Here is a 10,276-nt window from a genome sequence, read left to right as displayed (position 1 = left end):
AAGTACAATACTCCTCTGTCCAATCTTCCAAGGGAGATAGCAATTGCTTAACACAAATCGTGATTAAAATATCAGAAAGGAATTTATATATATATATATATATATATATATATATATATATATATATATATATATATATATATATGATATGAGTAGGTCGGGCCCACAACACTAAGGCTGTGGGATTCATAACCATAAAGAGTACGAGAAACGGAAGTTATGCATTTATATATATTAGTAATATATATCAACCATAAAGAATCTCGACTTATAAAGAGTGAAAGATATATTATTAATTCCATATCACTAAAAGCAAGTACAGAAGAATGTAACGAAATTATTATTCTTTTCATTGTATCAAAACTACCAAATTGAAGCTCATCAAAGTTCCCCTCAGATTAAAAGAGAGATCACAATTCGCAACTGAAGAAGAAAACAAAAAAGAAGAACCATAATACTCCTAATAAAAGAGTAATAGTTCTAATACAACAAAATTAAAAAATCCATTTCAATAATCTGGAAGCTCCTTCATACTGGGCATGAAGAAGAACGAATCCGTGTAATTAAAGAGTGATTGAGCTGAGCACAAAAAATCAGCTTGATCAGTAATATCACCAAAATAATTATGATTAACATTTTCACTATTTGTATCTTTAATTTCACTAACCAGCTGAATATTCCCTGCATTATTGCAACTGATGCTTTTATTTTCATCCGACTTAGACTCATTTTCAACTTTCGCAAAAACCCCACCTTTAAAATCATTGTTATCATTGTAATCAAGATGATAATTATTTGGCTCGGACTTGGGTGAAGATGAGAGGTCTTTTTCGGAACGAGAAAAGCCAGTGAGTTTTGGACTAATGCCATAAAATCGCGAGGATGGGTACGAATTATTTTGGGAGAATGAGTGTAAATTATAACTGGATGGCGTTGTTGCTGCTCAAATGATGGTTTCTTGATGTGACAAGAGTCCCTGTTGATCTTCAATGGAGGGCTCATGGTTATTTAAATTTGTAACTTTATGTGTAACTCTGGAGAATATTGTATGTAGTAAAATGCATGTGTTACGTAAATTAATATATAGAAAAGGGAAAGAGTACTAACACATGTGAAAGAGATAGCTGGATATATGTGAGAGTATAGTGGAAGGTTTGTTGGGAGGATATGGTGTCACAGTGTCAAATTCAGCTGATTCTTAGGGAAAACGAGGTTATTAGTTTAGACCAGGAGACATCATGCATGCTCTCCTAGGATTGCTCGTGATAATCTTCTTAATTCAAACGGCTAAAATTTATGATGTTTACACCAAGTGAACGAACATATTATATGATATATGGCTTCATCCACACTATTATCATTAAACTGTAGCTCTCACATTATTAAAAATTAATATGATTTGGTGTAAATACGGGATGCGCGCTTTTACCATTCAAACGTGTCTTTAAGCTCCCAAGCCAAGTGATGTTTCGTTTTCTTTTATAGATACAATGTAATTGCAAAATTCTTACAGAAACTATAAGCTATTTACGAGTGCGATAAACTCATTTCCCTTGTGTCTGTAACTAGTCAACAACACTTTTGACATGGTGTATGGATTTATATGTAAAAGTTTACTAAAATTTTAATAATCATTAGATTTGAACCCATAATTTTAATAATACAATAAATATTTTAAAAGTTGAACTCATAAAATTTAAATTCTGGATCTGCATGTGGTCCCCAACAATTACATGTGTTTGGGTACATGTTTTCAGAAGAAAAGGTCGACAGTGTTGGGTTTATTATGAAATCCAGGTCCTTGAAACTCACGATTTTGTCCTCAACCCTTGATGGGCTGTGAATGTCCAAACTAAATTAAACCCAACGAGCAAGACGGATTTGAAATTCAAATTCGAGATTTTCCTTGAAAGATTTAGAAAGGAATATATCCAGCTTTAAAAATGCAAGGTCCATTATCTTTACTCCCCATTAAATCATTTAACAAAATTGATTAAGTAATACTCACTCAACTCTTCAATCTTCATGCTACGAGCGAACTACTAAACCATTTTTGTTACTTTTAGAGGACATTGGATAAAATTGGAACTAAACCATTAGAAGGTTTCAGTCTTAAAATTGAAGAAAAACAATAGCTGATAGAGAATATGATTATCAGAACAGAGACTAATTACATTTAAAAAATTTCCATAAATTTCTTAGTTCTGAGGTAACTATAAAGCTAACAACATCAGAATTTTATACCATGGTCATTTGTTCAAATCAATAGCTGAAATGTTCCTGTAATCAGTTGCTTTCATCTTCCTGCCAAAGCCCACCTCATACCATGATAAGGATTTCCTCTCAGCAGTGTAGATGGACTACCAAAGCTGCTACTCTTTTTTCCTTTGATTTTTTTTAATATAGCCAACAACAAAAGCACATCACCCTGCCTGTACATCGCTCATGTCAGAGTTCGACATTACATGAACATTCAACCATCAGATAGCCAGAACAAAATATGTGGAAATTTCAAAAGATTAAATCAAATGAAATGGAAAATTTCAAGAGCTATAAGAATTGCTCTTTTTAAGTCAAAATGAAGACAAAATCAGCTCATAAGTACAGCAAATGGGCACTTGTATCCTTCCAGCAGGCACATGTAATTGAATTGAAATATTTGAGATGCTAAAAACCAAATCCCTTGTTTAGTACAGCACACAAGAGTCTGAGATTTCAGGTGATGAATTTCTAAATTCAGGTGCTTTCCAAATGGTCTTTTGCTTATGAGCACTAAATGGCCCCTCTCTGATACATCTTCCTATCTACCTTCTCTCCTCCCCCCCCCCCCCCCAAAGAAAAAAAAACTGGTGCCGACACTGTTAAGCTAGGTGATTGAACACATTTAACCTAGGCGATCACCTCTGGCTGTCTGATAAGGCATTGTACTCAGAATTGGAACTGAAGTTGCAAACTTAGCACGATTCAGTCATTTATGTACCTCCACAAGTCTTAGAGATAAAGTCCTAAATCAGGCAACCATTATCTACGTGATCTTTGGCTCCAATCTTCTTCATCCCTTCCATCACGGTGGATGCGAGCTCGTTTGTCCCGGTCCCTGTTATCTTTTTTTTCAGATTCATATCTTTTTTGTCTTCTTTCATCCCTCCTATCATCATATTCCTTTGAAGTCGGTACATCATCATGCTTTCTTGATTTTCTCTCAGTATCTTCCCCTGAATTCCCTACATCATCATACCTCCTAGATCTTCTCTCCACATGTGACCTATCCAGATCTTTGTAATTACCATCCTTTCCTTTTAGTTCTGACCTGTGCTGCTCGATATCTCTCTTATAATGATCTCTTGCAGTCAAATCTCTCTGCTCGTAGTGCCTTTCTACATCACTGATTCTTGATTTAGAATTTCTTGGATCTTCATCGACTTTGACCTTTTCCTGGTGATCAGGTCGTGGAGGCCGACTCGATTGCCCAAATTTCTTATCCTTCTTAGAATCCTCAAACCCGTCATGCGACCATCTCTTAGATTGTCGATCTTCATCAGCACCCCAGCCTGTGTTTGCAGCTCTCTACAGACAAAAAGAAAAGGAATAAATACCCTAAAATTATAAAATACGAACTTCAGATCTTTGAATTATAGAAAGCTGAAAACTCCAAATGGGGAAAGAGGGTCAATAGATTTAAAAAACACGATAAGAAAAGAAAGTTCTGCTTTTTCCTCTTTCATTTTTACTGGAAACTCATATGATCGCATTAGTTAGTTAGGCTTAGAAGAATCTGCAGACAATTTGGCAAAAAGGACGCTGCTTCTCCGCCTCCTTGAGAAGTGACTAAAATTGAATATCTACCTATCCCCGGCCGCTAGAGAAATCAGAAATGATTAATTTATGAGCACAAACAATCCAACCCACCCCCATCTCGGAATCCTTTCCTGCTATCAGGCTCTCATAACCATGCTAATTCTCAGGACCCCCCCCCCCCCTCCAAAACACACAAACACCCTCCCTCAAACTGTAATCGTTCTTCATGCCAAGGTAGTTGGGTTTATGGATTAGATATTGGAAGAACGTGGTGGAATAGTTAAGTTATATAGATATGGGCATATGATCTTCTAGCAGCTAATCTATTTGTTTGTCCATGATGACTTTGCAAAAGCCGTACTGGATTTACTAAAACACTTTCCTGGTAAATCACAAAAAATTTAGGTTTAGCAGTACTGTCAGACTCAGTTTTGTTAAAGGCTCGTCTGAGCTAGGCGTAGCACAGGCGTGAAACTTTGCCTCGCTTAGGTGGCATTTCAGTGCAGCACCAAGGTGGTAAGGCATGCACCTCATATTACCCACGGGTCATCTTGAAGAGGACTGCACTAAATTATGAATATGGTTGGGAAAATGGAATATTAATTAGTAAAGATACGTTATGAATGAATATGCTAACAATTAGTAATTCAAAATTACAAACTTATAAGAAACATAGACATAAAAGTCGAATTAGAAACTTAAACTGCACTTTGTATCTGAATCAGAAATTTAAATTTCTAAGTTAAATTTTTCATTTCCTTTATTCATATAATTAATGTTTGCAGTTATAATGATTTTTCCTAGTGTTACATATATACTTTCAGTTTTCTTCAATTGTATCTTTTTTAATAAAGTACTCACTTCAGCTGAGCTTCGCGCTTAAAGACCCAATAGGTTTTGACGCTTTTAATGTGGTTGAACTCAGACATTCTTAAATTCTAAGCCTCAAAGTGGAGTGTATATCCCATAACTAAACATGGATAGAACTCCAGAGAAACAAGCAACGCATCAGAGTTTACTGGAAATCAAAGGTGATACTCTGATACCTGAGGTTGTATATAGAAAATGGATAATCCAACCCATCAGGACAGAAGTTTTTCCCATCACTAAATTCAAGTATTATTTTTCACCGCTTTCTTCCTTCCAACTCCAAATTCTCATCTGAACAGTAATTTATGGCACATGGTTAAGTTAAAGCTGCTTCCGCTGTCTTTTTTCTTTGGTGTGGTTGGTTGGGTGGGGGGGTGGGGGGGGTTAAAAGTAATTTTTTTAATGAGTCTTACCGATGATGCCAAATTTTTATTTTTTGCTTATTCTGCATCTGTAGAACCCCCCCCCCCCCCCAAAACCCCTCCATCTTACACATAAACTAAAGGCAAACCTTTTTTCAACCTTCTTGAATTTTTAGGAAGAGAAGAGCGAGATTTATTTTCTTCTAGCAAATGCCAAAGAAATATTTCATTACAGAATGCAAACAAGAGCAAGGAGATGTCGCAAATGAAAGAAAACTGGATCAGCAAAACAAAGAGAGATTTTTCTTTGTACAAAGAGAGAGAGAGAGAGAGAGATTTTTCTTTGTACAAAGATAGTTCAAAAACACTAACCTATCCTACAAACAATACAAAAACAATAACAACGGAAAAAAACAATATAAAAACAATTTCATAAGCTAAATGTCTCCCAGGAAATTGTTGATCTCGGAAAAATCATAGTGGCACACTCAAGAGAGCTTGTCAACTTGCATCCTCAACACGTAAGGGCTTTGAAAGCACTACAACACACACTTCTGACACACATAACATCCCACTGAGTGCTTGGTGAACTTTAGGGTATTTCCAGCTATAAGAAGGTTTCTGGTAGTGATTCTACAGCACATATAAGACCAAACAAATTTTTTAAACTTTTGCGAGAATGCTTCCAAATGAAAGAAGCTAAGAGAAGAGGTCTAGAGGTTTTTAAACAAACTTAGGGTTTTGGAACATCTGAAACTTCAGAGATTAAGAATAATTTCCATGTTCAAAGAAAATAATCCCAATGGTCAAGAATAACAAAAAGCTTGGACAGTCATTCCTCATCGTATCTTTTGGACAGTAGGATTGCGAGGAACCATAGATGTATTGAAGATAGAATTTTATTCTTATCTTTTGTAAAATTCAAATACCTACAGTGGAAGCTTGTAGATGATCCTGTAAACATAGTGGAAGTCATTGACTATATTCTTAAGGGAAGGAATTCCAGTCATGTTGTACCAAGGTACCATGTCCTTGGTGCTTCCAACTTCAATAAGAATCACATTACTTAACCAAAAACCAAAAAAGATTGCAGTATACAAAAACTAGCAGCAGTAATGGCCTAAGATCATAAGATAGATAGCTCAATTTCCTAATGAGCTAATGAGACAAACACCTGATTATGGAATTGACCTAATGAGACAAACCCCTGATTATGGAACGAAAAGGCAGATAACTATCTTTCCTTTCCATTTTTATAAGGTGGTGTCTCGGGCAGCTAGTGCTGGCCTCGATTATACCACTGGGTACCTACTACCTCTAACCAGCAAAGGTACTAGACTATCGGGTAACTCTGCCAACTAAAATTTAGGCATCACTTAACACTTTTTGCCTCTGCTTGAATTAGAATCTTGGTCTACCCATAGTTTTCCTTCCACTTCATTGACCGCTATCCATACCCTTTGGTGCAGAAAGACAGATAACTATCAATTCCAAATCCATCAGATTGCTCAAGAAATATGTCAAAGTATGAGTACGGGAATTTCAGTACATTGCATAACTGAAGTTCTATAAACATGGGGATGTTACCACCTAAATGCCTACGATATCTAGAATCACAAATCTGAAGAGATTTTTGATCATATTTACACATGTCAAAGTCAAAAACAGATTGATATATGAGTGTGTATTCCATCCCTAATGTTCACTCATACGCTTAGAGGAGCCATTGCAACCGATACATCCAGCCAACAGCATATGGCTAGCTATTGCCATTGAACTCAATTTACACAAACTAATATACACATACTAAACTGCAAGCAACATGCATTGTACAAATACAGAAGTGACAACACTTCCCAAACTACTATAACAACACAAAATAAAATCATAACAACATTATAAAGTAGAAGACAGATAAAGAAACAAGATGATATACAAGAACAAAAGGGAATACTAAGATCGAACCTGCTCATCGTGAGAGAATTTGCATGCAGCTCCTCGGTTGCATTCACCCTTCTGGAAAGCACGGCAGACTCCTCTCTCCTCCCTCTTTTTCCTCTCTGTCTCTTCATCCTCTTCTTCTTTCTTTTTGTAATTGGTAACGTGGTCTACTCTGATTATTCTCCCCAAGATCTGTGCACCATTTAAGTTATCTGCAAGTCCAATACCAATGAGAATGATGTGACCACTGCATCTAAAAGCTTGGCGGTTAAACAAATGACACTTTTCTTCACTTATATTAGGTCTACAAAGCAAGTACTAGCAACTTTTTTATAACAGGTGGCAACGAGACTTGAATTAGGATCTCTATTTATTCTAATACAATGTAGAAGCTTAAAGAATGAGAGATAAAGACATACCCACGGCAAGAGTTGTGCTCCTTTGATCCTCATACGCAAGAAAGGCAAAACCTTTTGACTTTCCTGTACCTTTATCTCGGACAAGATTAACATCAACAACCTCTCCATACCTAATTAACATCAAAGAATCCAAGCGACCAACTATTATTAGAAGGAAAAAAAGAAAGTGGCAAAGCACGAATACTAAGTGTTCAAGTAAGATGACGTACTGAGCAAAAACGGCAAGGAGATCTCCTTCAGTGAGGTCAAAAGGTATGCCGCCAACGAATATGTAAGCTGAGTCTTTGTATTTGGCATGCCAGGATGCTTCATCTGAGATCCCCAAAGATGCTTCTTTTGCATTAATATTCTGAATACGCTTCACTAGCGTCAACGGATTCATCGCAGTATTCAAATTCCTCAAACCCTAAGGGATCCTCTGGTTCAGAGAAAAGTTAAGTAGAGATTAGCAATGCAGAAAGTGTAATTGTAATTGCAATGCAGGATTAGTAATACAGAGATTATGAAAAGCTATTATGTAAGTAAAGCGAAAAGATATATTGATAGAATAACGAAGAATGAACTGGTGAAGAAATCAAACCTTCAATTCATTGAAAACTCATCTACCAAAAGTTTACGTTTTTCAAGTTCAATTAATTAAACAGAAGGGTTTGAGCAAAGAAAAGGAAGAATAGAAACCCTAGGTTTTTTGTTTAATGAATCTAAGCTCCAGGTGTGGCTGCTGGGAGAAGAAGATACCTCTTATCGACGGCGTGATTTTAGTTTTTTTGTCAATAACAGAAGCTGAGCAGCAGAATGGCTTCCTTCTTGTTAATCCGCGGGGTTCTCGAGTAGTTTGTGGAGAAAAAAAAAACGAAAGGGCAAAAGAAATAAGTACCGAAGGTTAAATTTATTTTTAAAAACGGAGTATATGTAAACAAATAAATTCTCTACTACATGGGTAAATTTGGTCCTACAACGAAGTTGAAACCCAGTAACAAACGAACCATTGATGGGCAAAAGAAGTTAAGCCCAACGACCTAGACAGGATCAGTCATCAGCCCATATGATGGGATTTTTCTTCCTATATAATATTTGAAATTTATTTATTAAAATTATCCTAGCTTTGTATATTATCCACCCTAAACAAGGATTACTTACAAATTATATACAATTCATTATTAGTGCCTTGAATTAGGGGATTTGGTTACATCATTTTTTTTCTCTCTCCTCTCCTCATTCCTCACTGCCGCATCTCTCATCACTTTTTCTTTCTTTTTTCATCTTTCTCTCTCACCGTCTTTCTCTCTCGATAAGGTAAGCCTAAAAGTTGTCTTCTGCCAATCAACCTATTGAAGTAACCTCCAGGTCGTAGGAATTGAAGATTCGAACACTAATCTATCATAAAGCTTTAAATTCGAATTTAATTTTTCAAAAATCATTATTTATTTGGACTAAGTGTTGTTGCAAACATTTGGAAATATTGTTTGGAGTTTATATCTCAATTTTGAGGGTGTTTTGGTGAAGATTAGACTTGATTTTGGCTAAATTTCATATTAAAACTCGAAGAAGAAAAAGAAGAAGACATGACATACAATATACTTACGAAATTGTAGTAAAGTTGTAACAAAATTGTAGGTAAATTATATATATATAAATAGTTGTATAATGTATGACTCGTTGAATAAAATTTGTATTTAAGTTATCAATACTATCTTTTTACATAAAGTTGTTGATATGTATCAAAATTGTATTAAGAGAGTAAGTTTTGATTGGAATTTTAGAGAGAAAGAAGTACACACCACACACAAAATATATACAAATCAGATACAAAATATACAAAAGACATATTGTATAAAAATTGTATTTAAGTTGTGATATTGTAGTTGTATTTAACTGAGTAGAAATACTGTATAAGAGTTGTAGATAAGTTGTAGATCAGTTGTAAATAAGTGTCACGACCCCAAAGCCAACCCGGTCATGATGGCGCCTATCATGAAACTAGGCCAATCGACACATTTCAAAAGTAGTTCAACATTTCATTCAAAACTTAAATAACAACCTTTTTAACTGAAATTCTATAAAATATGTAAAGTCAAAACCAAAGTAAATGCAGATATTAAAAGCCCGACCCCGGATGTCACTAAGTCATGAGCAATACTACAATCGTTCTGAAACATAACAAGACCCAAATAGTCTGAAAGTAGCCAAAATGTATTAGAAGGAAGATAAAGAAGGAGAAAGCGGAACTGCAAACGGCAGGCAGCTACTTCGCTATCTCCAATGAAATCCGTGTCTGGAATAGTCAATAGCCGCTACCGTGGCCTGAGATACCTGGATCTGCATACAAGGTGCAAGGGATAATGTGAGTACACCAACTTAGTAAGTAACAGGTCCAAACTATAGACTAACAGGTAGTGATGAACTAAACTTCAACAGGTAAACACAATTAAACTGTACAGTAAAGTAGGCATGCTTGCAGTTCAAATATTAAGCTCAAGGGTAAGTAATACAAATCTGAACAATGTGAAGTGTAAATCTTAGCAAATCTCTACGTACCAATATACAAAAAGCATGAAAATATACCATGTACCTCCACTCTCAAGTGCTCAACCACTCGGTACTGTATATGGCCATCCGACCCAGAGAAGATCCATCCCGGAATATATACACATCACTGACAACAGTAACCAGTACCGAGGAAAGTCTATTCCATCCCTATGGAGAAGATCCATCTCCAGGCATAAGTACTTCGAATAAGATCCATGTCCAGGGAAGATCCATCCCTCAATAATATCAACTATGCTCACTAGGAGTGTATAGACTCCGAAGAGGCTCCTTTCAGCCCAAGCGCTATAATAAGCCAACGAAAGCATAATCAATAATCTACTGCGGTGTGCAGCCTGA

At 35.9% G+C, this 10,276-nt stretch overlaps 1 protein-coding gene and 1 long non-coding RNA gene across 2 annotated transcripts; both read right to left on the bottom strand.

Annotated features, from left to right (window-relative positions):
- Positions 1-317: 317 nt before the first annotated feature.
- Positions 318-1,076, bottom strand: LOC107805858 (uncharacterized). Its single transcript, XR_001652539.2, has 2 exons — positions 668-1,076; positions 318-579 (listed from the first exon to the last, which is right to left on the bottom strand). It is a non-coding gene; the product is annotated as an uncharacterized LOC107805858 (long non-coding RNA).
- A 1,426-nt stretch (positions 1,077-2,502) lies between these two features.
- On the bottom strand, positions 2,503-8,267 carry LOC107805859 (zinc finger CCCH domain-containing protein 25). The gene is made up of 5 exons (XM_016629953.2): positions 8,129-8,267; positions 7,600-7,808; positions 7,391-7,500; positions 6,996-7,183; positions 2,503-3,567 (listed from the first exon to the last, which is right to left on the bottom strand). Exons 2-5 carry the CDS (start codon positions 7,770-7,772, stop codon positions 3,022-3,024), a joined length of 1,017 nt encoding a protein of 338 aa, XP_016485439.1. The 5' UTR covers positions 7,773-7,808; positions 8,129-8,267; the 3' UTR covers positions 2,503-3,021.
- Between the last annotated feature and the right edge of the window lie 2,009 nt (positions 8,268-10,276).

Source organism: Nicotiana tabacum, chromosome 6 (assembly GCF_000715075.1).
Source record: "Nicotiana tabacum cultivar K326 chromosome 6, ASM71507v2, whole genome shotgun sequence".
Classification (NCBI taxonomy): Eukaryota; Viridiplantae; Streptophyta; class Magnoliopsida; order Solanales; family Solanaceae; genus Nicotiana; species Nicotiana tabacum.
Note: the sequence above shows the minus strand (reverse complement) of the source record. Positions and strands in the feature narration are given on the sequence as shown.

Bases quoted from the DNA above. Each gene is read 5' to 3' on its own strand.
- LOC107805859 (XM_016629953.2), bottom strand. From the start codon at position 7,772: ATGAATCCGTTGACGCTAGTGAAGCGTATTCAGAATATTAATGCAAAA. The intron at 7,184-7,390 runs GTATGTCTTTAT...TTGGACTTGCAG, and splicing joins GAGCACAACTCTTGCCGTGG to ATAACTTAAATGGTGCACAG. The intron at 3,568-6,995 runs GTTCGATCTTAG...TTTTGTCTGTAG, and splicing joins AATTCTCTCACGATGAGCAG to AGAGCTGCAAACACAGGCTG.